Source organism: Terrapene carolina, unplaced genomic scaffold, assembly GCF_002925995.2.
Source record: "Terrapene carolina triunguis isolate 2854851 unplaced genomic scaffold, T_m_triunguis-2.0 Scaffold33891, whole genome shotgun sequence".
NCBI lineage: Eukaryota > Metazoa > Chordata > Testudines > Emydidae > Terrapene > Terrapene triunguis.
The window spans coordinates 13,752,908-13,774,676 of record NW_020698242.1 but is presented as its reverse complement, the minus strand read 5'-3'; the positions used below and the strand labels follow the sequence as shown (position 1 = coordinate 13,774,676).

The window sequence follows — 21,769 nt, the reverse complement described above, 5'->3', positions numbered from 1 at the left end:
AGACCCAGATTGGGCTGCGGGAGTTTTTAAAACATCAGTGGATAAGTTCTCTCAGGTACGCCACCCATAGAATGTATTTAGAATCCAAGTCAGTATTGGTGTAATGAATAAGTACAGGAGTAGGGTGCGTCCCTTGGTTCGTCAGCCTGCAGTAATTGTCCAAAGCACAGAGCTACATGACTCTAGCATTCAGGGCCAGGAAGTGCAGCAGAAGCCCAGATCCATATGCAGTTGGAACTGCAGGGGGAGGTTGGGAAGGCATGATATGAATCCCAAACTGGAATTTGGCTAGGACTTACTTGTAAGAGCACTGTAGGTTCTTCAGTGATCACAGGTCAGGACCTCTGTTTTGCTTTTCATCTAAAAAATAGTACCTTGATTTCCATAACCCCCTCTCCCCATAACCCTATACTGGGACATTGGTTTTTTAACCGGTGCAGAGGAAAAGATTAACTACTGAGTCACTAGCCCCACTTCCTGCAGTACTATACCCTCTACCACCAGGTTAGGGGTACTGAGTCAGTACTGACTTGCAGAGGGAAGCACCAACACTTCTTGTAGCTCTGGACTTACCCTGGAGTTCTCTCATCCAGGTAATGCCAAGGTCCAACCCTGCTTCTCTTAAGAAATCTGACGCGGCCACAGCCCAAGATGGTTTGGTTGCAGAAGATCAAATTCATGCAATGATTAGGCTTCTACCATAATTTACTATTTTAAATTTCTTGTAATGGAGATTCCTACCGAACACTTTGCATCATGGGTACCAGTGTTATTGAGGGGACTTAGCTCCTACCCTCAGCTAGAGGGACACCGCTGTGACATAGGGCCCAGCACAGGAAATAAGGACTAGCAAACTGATGCTGGCTGTGCCTGTGAGGTGTGCGTGATCTTTGATGAGAATAACCTATACCTCACCTGCCCTTGCTGCACCGAATCAGCATTGTTGATTGTGCAATCCCTTCTTCAGAGAAGAGGAGATGCTTCTGGAAACGCTGGTCCAGAAAGACCAGGAAGAATAGCAGGAACCTTCAAAGAAGGGTGAGGTAGACTGGGTGAAACAAAGACCTTACAGCTATGAGACATCCATTTGTAAAGTGGAAAGAGAACTCAATCCCATGTCAGAACTACTAACCCATGTAGATAAACTAGCTACTGATCCTGCATGCAGGCCAAGATTTCTAATGAATGAATGATGAGGGAGCAGGTACACAAACACTTGTCCTCTCCATTGCAAGGGACCTGAATATTGACTAGAGATGGTCTGGGGATATCAGCAACAAATACTTTTGGATAGTGTTTATAGCACAGAAACATCATTTTTATTTTGGGGAAGGAAGAGAATAGAGCAAGGTAGGAGAGAGGCTCCTGTTTGAGGAATCTTGCTGTCCACACAAATTTACTTCGTAACACTGGAATTCAGAAATGAGAAGAATATGAGATTATCCGTAGATTCAATTTATCCATGGGATTATTCAAATCTAAACACTAGCAATCAGGGCCTGAGGCATATTGTGGGCAGCCCAGGGAGAAACAAGAGCCATTAATCCCATCTGATTATTAACTGCCCCCAAAGAATGCCTTGGATCAAGGTCAGTTTAGTTTATTTCCCTCTCCCCAGCCCCAGTTAGTGCTTTTCCCCTCTGGTCTTTTTTCTGGTAACTGAATCCCTTTACACTGTTCTAACGAATGACTAAATGCCCAGCACAGCAGCTAAATCAAATTTGGCTTTGTGGGTGTGGGGGAACAGAAAATTTGTCACCATGTTTACATTCAAAATACCCACCCAAAGTTTCTGTGCTCAGTGGGGACTCTTTGTCCTCAAACAAAAGCAAACATCACTTTACACTTCTGCCACACCCTTGCCACTGAGCATATTAGTATTGTCTATTCTTTCCACAGGGCCATAAATGGGCATGGGGCTTTACAGACAAAAGACAACACAGTCAAATTCTGCTCTCGTTTACACCAGTTTGCATCCAGAGTATAATGGGGTTAATCTGGACTAATGTAAGTGGAAAGAGAATGTGGCTCAATGTCTCTGCCCCAAAGTTTATAACTTAAATTACAATCAGAAGTAAAGTAACAAGGGATCGTGACAAACCCTGCAGTGGAGTAGGGAGAAGGGCACATGAGGCTACAGCAACAGAACCATGCATATTATCAGGCTGGTGAAGCACATATGATGAGGGTTATAAGCTCCCCCCCCTTACCTTGAGGTGAAGATTCAGGTTTCATAACCTTAAAGAAGGAGTGAGTTTAGGCTTGAATAGAGACTGGGAATGGCTGAGCCATTACACACATTGAATCTATTTCCCCATGTTAAGTATCCTCACACCTTCTTGTCAAACTGTCTGAAATGGGCCATCTTGATTATCACTACAAAAGGTTTTTTTCTCCTGCTGACAATAGTTCATCTTAATTAATTAGCCTCTTAGAGTTGGTTGGGCAACTCCCACCTTTTCATGTTCTCTGTATGTATATATATCTCCTCACTATATGTTCCATTCTATGCATCCGATGAAGTGGGCTGTAGCCCATGAAAGCTTATGCTCAAATAAATGTGTTAGTCTCTAAGGTGCCACAAGTACTCCTGTTCTTTTTGCAGATACAGACTAACACGGCTGCTACTCTGAAACCTGAGTTTAAAAAGAGAACCAAAGAAGAAAAGGAGACTGATTCCACCATGATTTCATCCAGCATACAGCTGCTCTCTCTCAGGTACTTATATGGCCCCTATTACGATGATATCCAAGCACCTCACAATCTTTAGTCTCACAGCACCCTTGCAATATTGGGATGATATTTACCTCCATATTACAGATGGAAACCAAGACTCAGAGAGGCTAGTGACCTGCCCAAGGTCACACAGGAAGTCTATGGCAGAGCAGGCAGTTGAATGCTGGTCTCCCAAGTCTTAGGCAAGTTCCCTTCTACTGGACCATCCAGCTCCAATCACCTCTCCGGGGTGATATTTAAAGAACAAGAAATAATTTTAGATCAGCTACCTGCTACATGCAAGAATGAACTCCATATTTACTGCACCAGAGAGAGCCAGTGTGAACCCAAATGCCTGCTTATCCGTTCCTGCACTGCTCTGACAGCCCAAAGACGTTCGTTAAACTCAGTGGACCAAATTCAGCCTTCGTGTAGTGGGGAGCAATTCCATCTAGAGCTGCATCTGCTTACAACAGGACTGCATTTGGCCCACTGAATGGAGGATTAATTGGGCATACGGGTCACTCAGCAGGATGGCTGCCAGAGGCTTCTCAGGACCAAAATGCAAAATGATACAGGGCAGCACAGGGATCTGTACAAGCAACATTTTGTAGGAAGAGTTTCCATTTTGCTCTAATTTGCCAGCTTCCCCCGGAGCTGGTGCCTTCAGTACAGAATATAGTTCAGCCTTTTCCTTCCTCCCTCTCTCTGTTTTCTAAAGATGGGGCTGAGTTTAGATCTCTGATTTTGGTTATTATAATAATTGTTAATTACTTTATAGCACCTGCAAATGTGCTAGCTGCTTCTAAAAAAAAGGTCCCTCCTCTGAAGAGCATGCAGTCTTATTGCTGGACTGGAGTGATTAGAGACAATAAAGCATACACCTAGGTGAAAGGGGAAGGTGTATAAGAGAGCATGGGTGAAGGAGAGAGGAGTATTTGATTACTCACTTTTGGCAGTCAAGCCTCTTGGTAGCTCCACTTTGTAGCATAAAAAGCGTTGCTGCAGACGTGGGTCTTTAGGATTTACTAGAGCAATGCACTGATGAAGAGGTGGTGAACAGATTTGAGAAGGATGTTCCAAGCAGAAGGGGCCGGGTGGGAAATGGCACAGAGAAATTTGTGAGGGAGGGAGATGAAAGGGGGATTGAGGCTGGCATCCATGATGGAATGGGGCATGTGCTCTGGGAGACATGAAAGGAGCCCAGGTCAGAGCCACAGGCAGAGACTGCATGGGGCAGGGACTTGAAAGCATGAGTTTGAATTTGATGCACAGTGTAACAAAGAGCCAGAAAAGCGACTCAAAAGGAGGAGGGAGGCAAACATAATTGAAATGATGGGTAAGAAAGCTGCTGGATGGACTGGAGCAGGGCAAGGCGAGCATCAACAAAACCCTACCAGAGGCGAGGCCAGCTCAGCACACACAGAAGTAATAATGAGACCATCCCCAACAGGTGTTTGTCTAACCTGTTCTTAAAAGCCCCCAATGAGGGCGATTCCACAACCTCCCTAGGCAATTTATTCCAGTGCTTAACCACCCTGACAGCTTAGAAGTTTTTCCTAATGTCCAACCTGAGCCACCCTTGCTGCAATTTAAGCCCCTTGCTTCTTGTACTGTCCTCAGTCCTATCCATCCCATCATAGACAGGGGTCAGCTGTGAAGCTCAGATCTGGATCCTGGCCGCTCCATAGATGAATCATGTTTGGACTCATGTTTAACCTGTAAATAACTTTCTTGATGGGTTGTTTCAGAAATGACCTTAGAAGGTGAACTCTGAGCATGTTGCCCTTTGCAGAACAGACGGGAATGTGAATGAGGGAAGAGTTGAAGGCTGCAGGCATTTCCTGCTTTCAGTTTTGTTCTCACACTCGCCTGCCAGTGCCCTCCAGAAATAGCCCGTAAGGCACCATCAGAGCTATGTGGCAGGAAAAGGATGGGGACTCCACAAGGAGACACTCTCACACCAAACCCCACAGAATTAATAGCAAGACCTTTAATTACAATGGGGTAATACCATGATTAAGACACAGTCAAGATATAACTAAATCGCCTCTCTTGATATCCTAACAAATAATTCAAGGTGTATATATGTGGGTAGGCAGATTCTAAAGCAAAAATAAAAGGAAAAAGGAGAGATGAGGAAAAAGTCAAAGTGCTATGTAGGTGTGAAGTATTATTATCATGCCACATCGCCTTCCATCTCAGGATCTCAAAGCATTGTACAGACATTACATTCATGCTCAGAGCACCCCCGTGAGGTAGGTACATCGTATTCTAGTCATTTTACAAATTGACAAACTATGGAACTGAAAGGTTATATAGTTTACAGTAAGACTGTAGCAGCCATGAATAGAACCCAGGAGTCCTGACTCCCATTCAGTCCCAGCTCTCACCATTAGACGAAAGTAGTTTTGCAAGAAGTTGAATGCTTTGTATATTGTTTATTTTAAAAGAAATTAATGAAATAAGGGGGGTGGGGAGGAGGGATAGCTCAGTGGTTTGAGCATTGGCCTGCTAAACCCAGGGTTGTGAGTTCAATCCTTGAGGGGGCCACTTAGGGCTCTGGGACAAAATCAGTACTTGGTCCTGCTAGTGAAGGCAGGAGCTGGACTCAATGACCTTTCAAGGTCCCTTCCAGTTCTAGGAGATAGGATATCTCCATTAATTATAAATTATTATTATTGTTATAAATTATGAATATCTTCATGCACAGGTTATTCCTAAGAACCACACTAAATCAAGATGCTCACATAAAGGGACTCTTTCTGGTTAAAATTCATATATTCGGATATCCTTACCAGTGTTACTAATACACCTGAGACCATTAAAACGGAAAATATTTTACAAATCTGATTGACTTTTCATTTCTGCTGCTTGTTTAGTTTTGCACTTAATTGAATTTGACAAAGAAACTAGACTACAGGAGTCAATTTTTCTTTCCTTTAGAGACTGTTTCACTCTGATTCCCTTGCATTAGTGTTCACCTGCAGACATGGCAAGGCAAGTTATTCCTTTAAAATCAAACTACTTCCATTTTCAGTTAAAAGAAAAACCATGACAACACTGTAGCAAAGCAATGGATGGCATTACAGTACCATATAAACATACCCACCCAGGGAGCCAGACCTAGGACACAGGTCACTAGCACTGGAGTTAAGTGAAATCTCCCTGAGTGGATAAGAATAATAGCTTCCTTATTCTCTCTATGGGCCATAGAGAGCAACACAAGATCATGCTCAGTCGCACTCCTATACTAACGATGTCTCTATAGCCAGACTTTGCAATATTGGGCCCTATTCAACCAATCTGACCAAGTCCCTTCAACTAGGACGTTTGTTTCCATCGTCATGTGTCAGTTAAGATGTTTTTGCTGCACCTGCAGTACACACACACACCTGATAGAAGAGGACAAGTAGGCTTCCTAAATGATTGTCTCTCATGTAAGTGAGGTAGGACGTAAAACGCGTGCATCACAGCACAGAGGGCCAGACAGTGTGTTCTGCAGCCCATAAGGTGCAGCAGTGTTTCATAAGGGCTGAGGTGTAAATGACTAAACAAGGTACAAGGCAGGGCAAAATCAGGTCCAGAGAATATCACTCTGCAATAGACTCAAGGAATTGTTACCATTAGAGCTTTGTTGTCCTCCTTTTCTATAGGGGCAGACACATGGTACAGGCTTAGGGCTGGAGTCTCCTTTCACACCAGCATTACATCGGTGTAACTCCATTGACTTCTGTGCTCCTGATTTGCACTGGTCTAAGTGAAAGGAGAATCAGGCCTCACTGCCCACATGTAGAAAAGCTGGTTTCTAAATTCCCACCGATGATAATAAAATGATTTAAGATTCACACTGACTGAGGCAAATTTCATATGGGGGTGAAAAGCCAAGATATTTAATTTGCAGAACATAAAAAAAGAAGTCCCATTTCCTTTCTAGATTCCTTTTCATTAATATTTTAATTAAAACCCATCCTCTGAACAGATTGCATTAACTCAGGGTGCCTTGCAAATAGTGCACCAGATTAAATATAGCCAGCAGTGCTAATTGCAACCTAGTAAGCCAGTGAGGCTGTGGAAACCTGTTAGTAATATTAAAAATAGAGAAATCTATTCTTAGAGTGACAGCATGAGGGGAAATGGCTTCAACCTATGAAGTATAAAAGTAGTACAAATGTTAGGCACTTACACTGGCAACCAGCTAAATGTAGGCTATTGGTGCAGCGATATCTGCCATAGAATCATAAACATTAAACATGGAAATGACCCCTTAGGTCCCAGGCAATCCAGCCTCCTGTCCTGGCCAATGCAGAACTGTTCCCTACAGTATATTTTCTAGTGATTTCTCCAGTCTAGTTTTAAAAGTCTCTGCCACTTCCCTAGGGAAACTATTCCACAATCATAGGAGAAAATCCTGCCCCCTCCACCATAGCTGTGTAGATGGTCCCAGATGCAGCACAAATCTGTGGCCAGCGGGTGGAGACAGAATTTGGGGACATTCCACAAGGGGTCTGCAATTACTGTGCATGCTCCCTGCCTGTCCCCATGCAGCATGGTTCAAGGGATGGGTTAGAGGTACACAGAGCGGTTAGCAATTGCCCCAGCAGAACTGGGACCGAGGAACAGCAGAGAACTGTGGCCTGGGGAAGGTTCCTTTTCTCCCAAACTTCTACGGAGGGACCCTGTATCAAATGCAGCTACTCAGGTTTTGCATTAATGTAGCCATTAATGAGCTCACAGACAGGATGATTTTCCCTGATATTCAGCCTAAATTATCCTTCCCTTAATTTAATCTCATACACCTTGCTTTATCTCTTTGAACCGTGCTAAAGAATTCCTTCCCTCCCTTCATATTTACATCTTTCAAATAGTTGTAGGCAGTTATATCCTACCTTAGCTATTGTCACTTAGCCAATCTATGCAAATGTAGATATTTGATTCTGTCTGCATAAGTCAATCCTGCCCATCCCTCGATCATTTCTTTTGTTCTCTCTAATTTTCCTCCAGTTTTTTCTAAATTTTTCTTGTAGTGACCCCTGAATTTGACTCAATATTCCACTTGCCATCTCACCACAGTCATACAGAGAGGGATTATAAATGGACTGTTCCATGTTGTAATGTCTTTGTAGAGGTAGTCCAAAATTGCACCAGCCTTGTTTGCTGCCATATCATATTGCAAACTGAGCTCCAGTTTGCGCCCCACTGCAACCCCAGCTCTCTCTCAGAGACTACTCTTTTCCTGGTTTACTTAAAAAACCCCTCTTCATTATTTGTAAAACATTTTTAGAACGTGAAGATGAAATATCTTTCTTTGAAGACCTCAGTCTGCCTTTAGCAAACGCAGCATTTTGCTCTTTTTCTAGCAGTGGTTTTTATTTACCTATCTGCAGATGCAACATCATCAGAGTTTCCGGTACCTGCGCAGCACTGAGAACAGTGCTGGTTAGTTAGCTGCCGTTGCTGAATCAGCAGAGGGTGCACACACCCACTGTGTTCTCATGTGTCCCACCAAAAATAGCGGCTTTTACAAATATTTCTTGGTAATGGAGTGTTGGATTTAAAAAACAACCCAAACCTGACTCAATAAATGACTTTAACCAGCCACCCGGAGGCCACAATTTTACAGTTACACGCAGGCGGACCTGTGCCTTGAACGGAGCCCAATTAAGTCAACAGGGCTCCATGCAGGCCCCAAGACATACTTATTGCACGTCTCTGATCCAATGGTCAGGAAACAAGAATGGCAGCATTAGCAGTAAAGCTCATCAGTTATTTAATGCTTTAAATTCCCACTCAATCCTACCCCTGTTTGAAACTGACTCACTTAAGGGCATGTGAATTTAGGTGGCCTGACAGGATTATGCTGAGACACATATAAAGCTTAGTCAACCTAGCTCAGCTAATGCACCTCAGACCAGCACTCCTCACTACGCCAGTCTTGGCTACCCACGCAGCCCTGCTAAGACACTTCCACCCTGGCCTGTGGCACCCCCTGCTGTTGCAATCTTGAGCCACTTCTGAATAAAAAATACCAGTTGGCCCAGGCCAAGGTGTTTTTGTGATTGTGTACAAAATGCTGAGGCCAAACTTATTTTCACTTTTTAACTCAGGCTTCCTGAGTTGAAAATCTAGTCAGCTATTCCTCCGCCTCACTGCACATGCCCCCAATCCTGAACTCTCAGACTCTCCTGCTGAAGAACACTCTCCATCCTTGTATACTGTGTTACACGGAAACATGGAATTCTACAAACTTGAGGCTTTCGTCAGTGAGCTGAGCCCAACAAACTCATTTCACTTTCAACTCCAGACTGAACCTCACCACAGTCTCAGGGAGATTATTATTTTAAACAACTCAATCCCCAGCTAACCAGCTTCAGAGTCTAAATGGACCAGTATGGCACTCACAAGGATGATGAACATTTAGACAGGCATTCTGGACATTATAATCTAGTTCTTTCCTACCAGGCCCATAGACAACAGAGTAACTGCACAGTGTTATAACTTATCAAGCATCTTCAGCATACATGGTGGTGTAGAAAACGTAGAGGAAGACTCTCTAAGGAGTTTACTTACATTCCAGATATTAAACCATGAGCCTTGTCTTCAAATTGAGCAGGATCATAAAGGGTTTTCTCCTGCACACAGCACTCTTAAGGATTGCTGAGTAACATGCTAGGGAAACAACAAGAAGAATAAAATGCCTCACAATCAATTCCTAACAGGCCATTTTCTCAATCCGTTTCTGTAAAAAGAAAAAAAGTTGTTGCTACATGTTAAATATCTCATGAATGTTAATTTACTTGGTATTTACTGCACTTGTGCTGCTGAGTGAATTATTACACATCACGCTGTATGTCCCTCTGTGGGATTGTATTGCTAACAGACACTTAACATAAACAAACAAAAAAACCCACTTTCAAATGGGATTTCTCCTGACCCCTGAAATGAAATTTCTATAAGCTTTCTGTTCCCAGAAAACCAAAGCACTGTGCAGTGGCAACCTTATCACCTCCTGACTGGGGAACTGAAGTGTTTGAGTCCTAGAATATAAGATTTTATTTCAAGAAGATGCAGGCTCCAGATTGTACCAGGGTAGAGACAGGTGGTGGGGCAAGCTCTGTGTAGCTTCAAAGCTTGTTTCTTTCACCAACGTCACCCACCTTGTCTCTCTTTCTGGGACCAACATGGCTACATCACCACTGAATCTCTATCGTGATTCAGTAAGAGAGCTACAATGAAACTATAATCTCTGCAGTTTCTATGTCAAGTCAGGTACAATACAATAAATTCTGATGACCTGATTACCTGAGTAGTCTCACTGGCTTCAGACCCACAGAGCCAACCTGGGAAAATAAAACTAATCTCTGCTCAGAATATATTTATAAAGTAAAAGCAAAAAAACCCAAACAAAACTCCCAATTGCATCTAGCCTGTAGGCTCGAACAGAAGCCTCAACGTTTAGGCTGGAAGAAGCTGCTGACTAACCCCAGCACAAGTGTGGCATTTTCTTTCCTAGTGTATCTGTAGGCTAAATTAAAATTTCTCTTGACTGCATCTAGTCATGATGCCTTTGATAGGCAGATAATGCATAGTAGCCCCATTGACCTTACTGTCAGGCAGGCTCCCAATACCTAGCATGAATTCCCTTCTTCCTAGCTGGAGGCCATTGCTCTTCTTCCCCCAGCTGTCCAGCATGAATAATTCTGCTGCTTCCCTTCAGATGTTCTTTCCTCTAAAGCGTGTTCCTAGGGGCTGTCTGCACTCCCAAAGAATTCCCACTGAGGATCCCACCACAGGAGCCCAAGTAGAGATGAAACTCCAGTAGCTTCCAGCACTTTCCCCACCTTGTTAATTAAACCTGATGCTTTTAACCATCCTGCTAACCTGAATGTGCTTTGCCACTGGCTGCACTCGCCGCTAAGCTGTGTTTGGGGCTAGTTCAGATGTGCCTGGGGTAGTTTTCCTAGCACTGACAAAGCCAGCAGAGCCCACTCACATCCCCATCTTCAGACGGTTGCTAACACCTCACACCCAATCTCCTTTGTTTAGCCAAGCTACACCGGGCCCTGTGGGCCTGGTTCCTAAACTCCAACCCCACCACAAACGAGGAGTCTCTTCAAAAATGGCTGGAGTGGGGCAAAAGGATACCCAGGCTGTTGCCACTACCAAGATGGCGGACTCCATGTCAATTACTGCCTCTACCAAAATGGCGACCACGAAAAGTCAGTGGGCGGGGTCAGACGGAGCCCTTTAGCCAATGTCTGGTGACGATATCTGGGCGCCGTAGCCAATGGGAGCGCAGGGCGGGCTGGTTGGTTGCACAGTGGCGGTAGCCGGACCTGGCGCAGTCGCTGAGGAGAAGGCGGTTGCGGCGCTCGGCCTAGCGGGGATGGCCGCCAGCCCGAGCGGGCGGAGGGGGAGCCGGGCTCTCTCCGAGCTGCTGGGTAGGTGACAGCCAGGGGCCGTCAACGCACAGGGGCTGCCCCGGTCGGCGCCTCTCCCTGGCGGAGCGGGCGCCCGAGGGGACGTGCTCCGGGAGCGCCCGAGCCGGTGGCCCGCGGCAGCAGCTGCAGCCCCGCTCTGCAAAGCGCCGGGTCCCGAGGTGACCGTCCCCGGGGATGTGGGCGCGAATCGCTCAGCTCACACCCGGTTCCCGCGAGCAGTGGGGGTGCCCCCCCCCCCGCGTGCTGCAAGCTCCGCAGGGCACGAGAGCGGGGTGCGCCTCTCCCGGCTCTCCCCTCACCGCGGGGGGCGGTGCCACATTCCTACCTAGGGGGTGATGCGGGGCCCCCCCGCCCCGCGCCCCCAGCTCGCATCATGTGCTGCAAGAGCAACCGGGTGACGTGGAGCCGATTTGTGTCCCCTACGGTGGCTTTACCAGACTTGAAACCAAAGCTAGGGGAAAAGAACAGGAGTCCTCGTGGCACCTTAGAGACTAACACATTTATTAGAGCATAAGCTTTCGTGGGCTACAGCCCACTTCTTCGGATGCATATAGAGTGGAACATATATTGAGATATATATCCACGCATACAGAGAGCATGAACAGGTGGGAGTTGTCTTACCAACTCTGAGAGGCCAATTAAGTAAGAGAAAAAAACTTTTGAAGTGATAATCAAGATAGCCCAGTACAGACAGTTTGATAAGAAGTGTGAGAATACTTACAAGGGGAGATAGATTCAATGTTTGTAATGGCTCAGCCATTCCCAGTCCTTATTCAATCCTGAGTTGATTGTATCTAGTTTGCATATCAATTCCAGCTCAGCAGTCTCTCGTTGGAGTCTGTTTTACAACAGAAAAGCTTCAAAAACAGCCACCCGCAGGTCTGTCATTGAATGGCCAGACAGGTTAAAGTGTTCTCCCACTGGTTTTTGAGTATTATGATTCCTGATGTCAGATTTCTTTTGCGTAGAGACTGTCCGGGTTGGCCAATGTACATGGCAGAGGGCATTGCTGGCACATATCACATTGGTAGATGTGCAGGTGAATGAGCCCCTGATGGTATGGCTGATGTGATTAGGTCCTATGATGGTGTCACTTGAATAGATATGTGGACAGAGTTGGCATCAGGCTTTGTTGCAAGGATAGGTTCCTGGGTCAGTGTTTTTGTTCAGTGATGTGTGGTTGCTGGTGAGTATTTGCTTCAGGTTGGGGGGTTGTCTGTAAGCGAGGACAGGTCTGTCTCCCAAGATCTGTGAGAGTGAGGGATCATCTTTCAGGATAGGTTGTAGATCTTTGATGATGCGCTGGAGAGGTTTTAGTTGGGGGCTGAAGGTGACAGCTAGTGGTGGTCTGTTATTTTCTTTGTTGGGCCTGTCTTGTAGGAGGTGACTTCTGGGTACTCGTCTGGCTCTGTCAATCTGTTTTTTCACTTCAGCAGGTGGGTATTGTAGTTTTAAGAATGCTTGATACAGATCTTGTAGGTGCTTGTCTCTGTCTGAGGGATTGGCGCAAATGCGGTTATGTCTTAGGGCTTGGCTGTAGACAATGGATCATGTGGTGTGTCCTGGATGGAAGCTGGAGGCATGTAGGTAAGTATAGTGGTCAGTAGGTTTCCGGTATAGGGTGGTATTTATGTGACCATCGCTTATTAGCACAGTAGTGTCCAGGAAATGGACCGCTTGTGTGGATTGATCTAGGCTGAGGTTGATGGTGGGATGGAAATTATTGAAATCATGGTGGAATTCCTCAAGGGCTTCTTTTCCATGGGTCCAGATGATGAAGATGTCAAGCTAGGTGGATGATGTTCCTCCTCCCATGTCCTCTGTGTTTGGAGATAACGCTGACTCTCCCTGCCTCTCAGATGTTGGTCACTTAGCTCCATCCTGTCTGAACTCTTTATCCCCCCTTACCTTGACTGTTACACCTCCCTCTTTTGTGGCCTTTGCCAGCCCCAGTTCCCCAGACTGTGCAGGATGCTGCTGCCCCCTTCTTCACACGTACCAAGCAGTGTAACCACATCACGCTCCCCTCTTTCAAGCATCTGTCCTGGTTCTTGATTCATTTTGAGATTCAATTCAAAGTAACCCTAAAGCTGTTAATTTCAGCCTTGCTATAGTTAGTGCAAATGGTGTTTTTGCAGCATGTGGAACAGCCTGTCTCATTTAAAAATAATCATCTTGTATTCCTTGTCTTTGTCTCTGTTTTGGCACAATTGGCAGTTTCTGTATAAAGTGATCTGGTCTGGATGAAGGAGAAGCCTTGGGGATCAGAAGGCAGACTTTGGCACAGCTGTGTGCAGCATTAGCCCACGCTATGTCTGGCTCTTGCCAATGTCAAGCATTCCTTTTCATGAGCACAACATTCATGCAGTCTAGAAATAAAACAGCAGAACACAGGCCATTAAGTAAACCTTGAACTTACATTTTTAAAAAAATGTCTTAGCAGGAAGAGTCAAGAAACAGAAATGCACATTTGAAAGTGGACAGGAGCTTCAGAAGGCAGCTGTTCACCTTCTGAGTTGCCACCAGAACTTGAATGACCTCTTGCTGGAGGTAAGACAGCTGGCAGTTTTGAACTTACCAGTCATATCCTGGGTTTCCCTAGAACCCTGCTGAAGTTTGGTCTCCATACAAGTCTTTCTGATATAGGTCTAAGGTGCATGTCGTATAAGCAGAATATCTTCAGTAAGTGAACAGGTGGGAAACAGGTGTAAAAGAAAACTCAAAGACAAGTGGTTTTCCTTTTAGAAATGAGATTTACATTCATCTTACTTTATTACTGTGGCCTAAAAATGGGGTTAGGGTTATATAGAGTTAATTCAGATTTGAAATATGGTGGTAAATTACCATCCTCTTTGTTGGGGTCAGAACTGGCTTTGTCTATTGCAGAGGTTCCCAAACTTTTTTCCTGAGCCCCTCCTTTGGAGATTCGTGTCCCATGTATGCTCACCTCTTTCTAAGAAGTGTGGTGGGAGGAGGGGTGCTTGGTACCTTTGGGGGAGGAGTGTCCTGTCCTCATGTGGAGGGAGGGGGTACTCACCAGGTTGCAGTTGAAGAAGACTTCTCGCCCTGCAGCGGTTGGGCAGTCTCAGCTGCTGGGACCCAGCTTCCTGCTTGTCTGGCTCCCATCCTGTTCAGAATAAACAAACAAGGCCATGTTGAAGAGACGGGGTCAGCAGGGGAGCCAAAGGCTGCACTCTGAGTACTGGGCCATGTACTGACACAGCCCCCTCTGATCCTGGCCCTTGAGCATGGCACAGTCCACTTCCCTTGCACAGGCTCCCTCTGGGAGAGGAAGTGGATATGCCCAGGGGCTGCGCTGAAGGGCCAGGGTCAGGAGGGGGCTCTGTCCAGCAGGGGGTCAGTCATCCCAGGGTACAGCCTTTGGCTCCCTCCTTGCAGAGTCCCTGCTGGCCTATCTGGCAGAGGAGGGTAACTGCCCGTTGGTGGCTGCTGTGGCAGTGAGGGACCAAGACAGGTAGGGAGCCTGGTCCCAGTAGTCAAGACCGCCTATACAGAGCCCAATCTACTTCCACTACGAGACAGAGCCCCATCCTGACCCTGGTCTTTTAGTGTGGCTCGTTACTGATAATTCATCACTCCCTCCCCACCCCCATGGGGGCACACCCCACACTTGGAAAGCCTGTGGTCTATAGTGAACAGAGTCAAAAGTTATTGGAGATTATCAGCTTTCTCTTAATAGCCACCCATGATTCCATAATGTGACTGTCTTTATACATGTGTGTGAGATACATACATGGACATCATGCCAAGTTTCTGACTCCTTGTGCATTCTCTTGCACTTTCAGGCTGGAGAAAGCATTTGCTTTTGAGGACTTTTATAGGCAGACTAGGTACTTTCTATAATTTTTTCTCTGGGATCTTTTTTTTCCCTAAGGAATACTGTAGAATAATACCTTTTAAAAGGAAATGACTTTTTCTAGTTCCTAACATTTTTTGTCATGTTTTACCAAATATATATGGCACAGTGGAAGGAGCTAGGACTAGGACTCAGGAAACTTGGGTTCTAGTCCTGCTCTGCCATGTACCTGTTGGGTGACCTTGGGCAAGTTACTTTGCTGCCTCAGTTTCACCATCTGTAAAATGGGGATACTGACCTCTGTAAAGTGCTTTGAGATCTACAGATGAAAAGTAGTATATAAGAGCTAGGTTGTATTATTTAATATTAGTTTTATTTCAGTTGCTTCAGGTTTCTAGAATGCTGCAGATGGAACATGCCATATAAAGGTAATATATTTATATACATGTACACACAGAGATTTAAAATACTTTATTTTGTTTCTAGGTGGAGAGTTCCAGTAAATCAACTGAACAGAGTGGTCCAGAGCCTCAAAATGCTTTTTCAGAATCATTTGTAGGTGAGCGTGAGTGAGGAAGTATCTGTCCAAGAGAGAGATGGAAATTAAGTTTGCCTGACACACTGAATTTCTACTTGTCATATGCCCTTAATTTCTTGTTCTCTCTATCAGTCTGCTAGTTTGTTCTCTGAAATAGATATATAGTTGCAAGTATATACTGAGCACAGTGGTTCTCTTTTGCGTAGAATGAGGACAGCAGCGAGCCACGTTTCCTATTGCTGGCCTAGCTTGTAAAGTCTTACAGGATAACTTTTGAACACTACATCTAATTGGTTCCAAAATTTCAGGGAATGTTCTAGGCATCGAGGGTAGAAACCTATTGATTTTGGTGAAAATGGGACAGTCAGAACGGAGAAACAAATGAGGGATACATGCGTATGCATCATGATATGATTTTGAATTATGTGATCACTGTCACAGTTCAAGGGCAACTGCACCAGTATTCCTCCTCCTTGGCCTTCCAAAGGCACCCACTCCTCAGGGCATAGTTTCGAAAGGCTGGGTTTTGCATAACCAGAGTTGGGGAATTTACATTCACCTCCCCCTACATATTCCCAAGGAAAACTACTTAACACTTCTTGTTCCAGGAGTCTATTCTTGTCTGACACATTGTTCAATCGAGTCCCTTGAACCCCCAGGCCTCACATCTGCCACATTTCCCCCCTCAAGAGGTTACACAATCCTGTCCCACAATACATAAACAATTTATTTAATACACTGGACCCAAAAGATACTTAAACTTAATTCAATAAGATCTCCCAAGGATAATGCAGGAAACTGACGTATTTGTCACATACTATTTTTTCCACAGACCCCCTGCCTTATTCAATGCACAGGATGGATGGTGCTCAATTAATGAGCAGCTATTAAATATTTTGTTTTACCCTCATTGTTCAATGTATGGTCGTAGGCCTTATTTACTGCATACTATTCGAATCCTGCTGTGAGGTTAGAATTACTAGCCTCAAAGGCTTTTTCTCTGGCACTCATCACTATAGTATCTGAGTGCTTCACAAACAACTAGTTATTTTTCACAATACCCCTGTGAAATAATTATTATCCCATTTTACAGATGGGGAGCTAAGGCAGAGAGAGATTAAGATCAAAAGTATGAACTAATTTTGGGTGCCCAAATTTGAGAAACAGTGACTTTTCAGAGTACTTAGCATTATTTTGCACTTTATGTATTCAAGCACCTCTCCCATTGCCTTCATTTCCAATTGTGTGTGCTCGGCACTTCTGAATATCAGGTCCCAGATCTCAAAGTGGGCACCTAGGAAATGAGGTACACACAACTAGTGACCTCCTCTGAAAATCTGATTTAAGGAGCCCCCCAGAGGTCCCGTCTCAAAGTGGTTGAATCCTATGATTCCATCCTTGAAAGATATGAAGAAAGTCAGGCCTGTCAGTGGAGGGGCCCACTTGAGGGACAAAAACTGTTCTAGAGTATGGCTTGCCCTGTAACTCTGACAGTAGCCTTTCTTAAGTCTGTCAGATACTGACAGGTAAAGTCCCCTGGCTTCTGAATATTTTGGTTATTTTCAAAGTTTGTCTCTCTGAGGGACAAACGAGCTCTAATACTGTTAGTCAGCAAGCACTTGACAAACAAGAGATGATCACAACACCCCTTTGAGGTAGATGTTATTCTGTCCATTTTGTGGATGGGGGAAAATGAGGCAGGGAGGGAGATCAAGCGATTTACCCAAAGCCATAGATGGAGAGACAGTTAGCCAGGATTAAAACTCGGGAGTTGTTGGTTCCTAGTCTAGTGCTCAGCCCACAATCCTCTCACACTGTTAACTTTGCTTTGTGTTCTAGTCTCCATTCTGCAGGAGCAGGCCTCAAGGCTGGGAGTACCAATAGGAATCTTGTCATCCAAAACTGCGGCTACAAACATTGACCAGATTTGCAAAACTTCCAGGGAGTCCAACCAAGCTGCACTGTTGAACTTGGAGCAGAGAGTAAGAGGAAAATCTTTTCTCTTATGCTCACAAAGATGAACATTGGGAGGGAAAAGGCATTAATGGTTATTTTTGTTTTTACACTTTGAGCCCACTCTGTCTGGCCTCCATAAATATATATGTAGTCCCCAAAAGTTTAAAAAAAAAAATACAAAACCAGTAATGGAACTAGATAGCTGATGGTTCATATCTGTATGTTGTAACATCCTTAGAAATGGAGCATTCTTTTCCTAAACATGAAAGCTACTGAATTGACAGCCCTGGAAATGATATCCTCTGTTTATCCACAGAGATAGTACAGTGTGAGTAGTGGCTGAACAAGCTTCTTGTATATGACTTTTCTTTAGTACGTCCCAGTCCTTCCCAAGAGGGTTCATTTTATTGTGTCTATTGTTTAATTTTTAGCATCCTGCTTGCAGTTGTAGCTAATTATTGTGTTGATTTGTGTGTGTGGACACCAGAAGCTGTACTGAGACTATCAACTCACTTCACCAAGGCCACTGAACAGTCATCAGGTCCTGGTGGTATAGGGGTGACTCTCGCTTCTGATGCTTGAGTTCATGAATTCTCATCGCTGCCCTGCCATCACTGGGTGAACAAAAATAGTTGAAAAGCTGCCATGTGACAGTGATTTCAGTCACTGCTGACGTGGGGTGCATTTGAACTCCTAACCCAAAGGTGAAAGGTTCAGTGTCTCCTCACCACTCAATCCCCTGAGCCATTCAGTCACTAAAATGTAACAAATAAGGAAAAAGGGGGAAATATTTTTATAATTACATGTAATATTTACAGAGGGGACTTTTTCCATTCCAGAAGAAATTGTCTTGTTTGCTTCAAACTGTCAAGGATTTGTCGGTGCACAATGCCTTCTGTCGTTTGCTCTTCTGTCAAGAACTTTGGAAAATGCAGGTAAGACCTCTGAAGAGAAATGCTGGTCCTGCACCCTGTAGGGACAGAACATTTAGATTATTTGGGTGTACATTAAACTCTCGTGTTATGTATCCCCTGAAAGTGGGGGGTAACTCTAAAATAGACTGTAGAAATCTAGTAATCTGATTTCCTCCTTCCAGTGCTGTTCATGGCCTACAGCAGCATGCTCAGGAGCTTATTGGTCCTACTTGTTGAAGGATGGTGGCCATCTTGAATTCCCCCGGGAGTCACCATGGCCTTTTTTTTAAAGCATAATTCTGTCTTAAGGGGATGGAGCATTGATTTTTCCATTAAAAATATTTTAAAACTAAAATCTATTGAAGCTATGTGAATTAATCTAAAAGGGCCGTACATACTGGGGAAGGAAGCCAATAAGGATACCCTTCCTCCCCAAATATTAATGGCTGTTTGATAGTGCCTGCAACAGGTGAACAGGAGATGGCTTGCAAGGTAGGACAGTATTTTAAAAAACGATGAGCATTTCTGGTGGGGGAGGACAAACATTAGTAGACTTCCTGGTAAAGAGTTTAACTAAAAGCAATAGAAAATTCTTGGTCATGTATGTTCTATTCTTAATAATGAGTCTTCCTGGGTGTTTGAAAGCACTTTACTTTCATTCTGCTTCCCAGTGCCTCTGAAACATGCTGATATCTGGAATAGTAAATGCTCCTTTTCATATGCTATTGATTGTTTAATAACTATTTGCATTATAGCTAGTGTGTTATGTAGTTTCCATTTTTTTAAGACTCCTGACTGGCTTCTGCATTCAACTCTTGCCATGAGGAAAAGGAGCATTAGCATTTAGCATTGGCTGACTGGCTTTTGGCATCAAAGAGTGGTAGTGATTGTAAGCTACTACCTGTCATTCTGCTCTTTATGTGACTGCTAGTGTTTGTGAAAAATGCTAGATTGACAGCACTGGAGACTGAGATCTATTTTTCTACCAAAAATGTGCAACACAGACAGCAGCTCTGCAAGTTTCAATCCTTCTCTGTAGGGAAGGGTAATTTACTCTTAATGTCTGTCTACCTTTGGGTTTTATATTGTCACTAAGGCTGTCAAGCGATTAAAAAAATTAATCGCGATTAATCGCTCGATTAAACAATAATAGAATACCATTGAAATATTTTTGGATGTTTTCTACATTTTCAAATATATTGATTTCAATTACAATACAGAATTCAAAGTGTACAGTGCTCCTTTATATTTATTTTTGTTTACAAGTATTTGTGCTGTAAAAAAACAAAAGAAATAGTATTTTTCAGTTCACCTAATACAAAGTACTGTAGTGCAATCTCTTGATCATGAAAGTTGAACTTACAAATGTAGAATTATGTAAAAAGAAAAAAAACCGCATTCAAAAATAAAACAATGTAAAATTTTAGAGCCTGCAAGTCTACTCAGTCCTACTTCTTGTTCAGCCGATCGCTCAGACAAACAAGTTTGTTTACATTTGCAGGAGATAATGCTGCCCGCTTCTTGTTTACAATGTCACCTGAAAGCGAGAACAGGCTTTCTCATGGCACTGTTGTAGCCAGCGTCACAAGATATTTACGTGCCAGATGCGCTAAAGATTGATATGTCCCTTCATGCTTCAACCACCATTCCAGGGGACACGCATCCATGCTGATGAGGGGTTCTGCTCAATAACCATCCAAAACAGCTTTCTTTTTTGGTGGTTTGGGTTCTGTAGTTTCCGCATCAGACTGTTGCTCTTTTAAGACTTCTGAGAGCATGCTCCACACCTCATGCCTCTCAGATTTTGGAAGGCACTTCAGATTCTTAAAACTTGGGTCGAGTGCTGTAGCTATTTTTAGAAATCTAACATCTTCTTTGCATTTTGTCAGATTTGCAGTAAAAGTGTTCTTAAAATGAACAAGATATTCTGAGTCATCAGCTGAGACTGCTATAACATGAAATATATGGCAGAATGTGGGTAAAACAGAGCAGGGGACATACAGTTCTCCCCCAAGGAGTTCAATTACAAATTTAATTAACTTATTTTTTTTAATGCGCGTCGTCAGCATGGAAGCATGTCCTCTGGAATAGTGGCCGAAGCATGAAGGGGCATACAAATGTTTAGCGTACCTGGCACGTAAATGCCTTGTAATGCCAGCTACAAAAGTGCCATGAAAATGCCTGTTCTCGCTTTCTGGTAACATTGTAAATAAGAAGAGGGCAGCATTATCTCCTGTAAATGTAAATAAACTTGTTTGTTTTAGCGCTTGGCTGAATAAGAAGTAGGACTGAGTGGACTTGTAGGCTCTGAAGTTGTACATTGTTTTGTTTTTGAGTGCAGTTATGTAACAAAAATTCTACATTTGTAAGTTGCACTTGCACGACAAAGAGTGCACTATAGTACCTGTATGAGGTGAATTGAAAAATACTATTTCTTTTGTCTATAATTTTTACAGTGCAAATATTTATAATGAAAAATAATATACACTTTGATTTCAATTATAACACAGAATACAATATATATGAAAATGTAGAAAAACATCCAAAATATTTAATACATTTCAATTGGTATTCTATTGTTTAACAGTTCAATTAAAACTGTGATTAATCGCGATTAATTTTTGAGTTAATTCATGAGTTAACTGCGATTAATTGACAGCCCTGGTTATTGCCAATCCATTGAGGTGTCCATTACCTCTTTAAAAGACATTTAATCAGGATTATTCCAGGGACGTAAAGTGACCTGAATTATTTATCGTTTTTTAATAAACATTTCAAAAGCGGGTAGGAGAGAATAGGTCTATGGTAACATTTTTTTATTGGTATTATATATTACTGTTGTAATGATGAGCTCAGATTTTTCATACTCTTAATTTGACAAACGGTTTTTAATTTTCTCTTAATGTTTGCCACTGGAAAGTTTGCTATTGTAAATGTTACCCACTGTCATCTGACTGTAGCATTATTCCTCTTAGAATCCTCCCATGTTGGAAGTTGTGTGGCACCTGCACAGAGGCAACATTGTTAGCTTGGGAGAGCTGCTGGAGAGGTAAGCAGAGGTTTATACATTTGCAGATGTCTTTATTCTCTCAAAACATATAAAAACCTTATCTGGGATTAGTTGTTAGTGTCTTGGCCTAAAATTTGCTTCAGAAGTTCTTATTTGGCTATTAAAAAGTAAAATTGGTCTAGAACAGGGATCTTACTGAGCGCAAGCTGTGCACTTCTGTCTTTACAAGGCAGAGTATTACAACAGAGTTATACCTTAGAGAATAAATTTACCTCTACGCTATAAATTGATATAGGACAGAAACCTTGATGATAGGCTGAAGTTAGAAATTAAGATATACTGGAATGATTGTGCTTTCTGATAGACTTTCCATAGGTC

At 43.5% G+C, this 21,769-nt stretch overlaps 1 protein-coding gene across 1 annotated transcript in view; it reads left to right on the top strand.

Annotated features, from left to right (window-relative positions):
- The first annotated feature begins 17,422 nt into the window (after positions 1 to 17,422).
- LOC112103471 (Fanconi anemia group A protein-like) overlaps positions 17,423 to 21,769 on the top strand; it is a 53,001-nt gene continuing 48,654 nt past the window's right edge. The window contains exons 1-3 of the mRNA XM_026663688.1: positions 17,423 to 17,493; positions 18,307 to 18,402; positions 21,357 to 21,430. Of these exons, the coding sequence (XP_026519473.1) occupies positions 18,356 to 18,402; positions 21,357 to 21,430 (121 nt within the window). The 5' untranslated portion in view covers positions 17,423 to 17,493; positions 18,307 to 18,355. The remainder of the gene's footprint in view (positions 17,494 to 18,306; positions 18,403 to 21,356; positions 21,431 to 21,769) is intronic.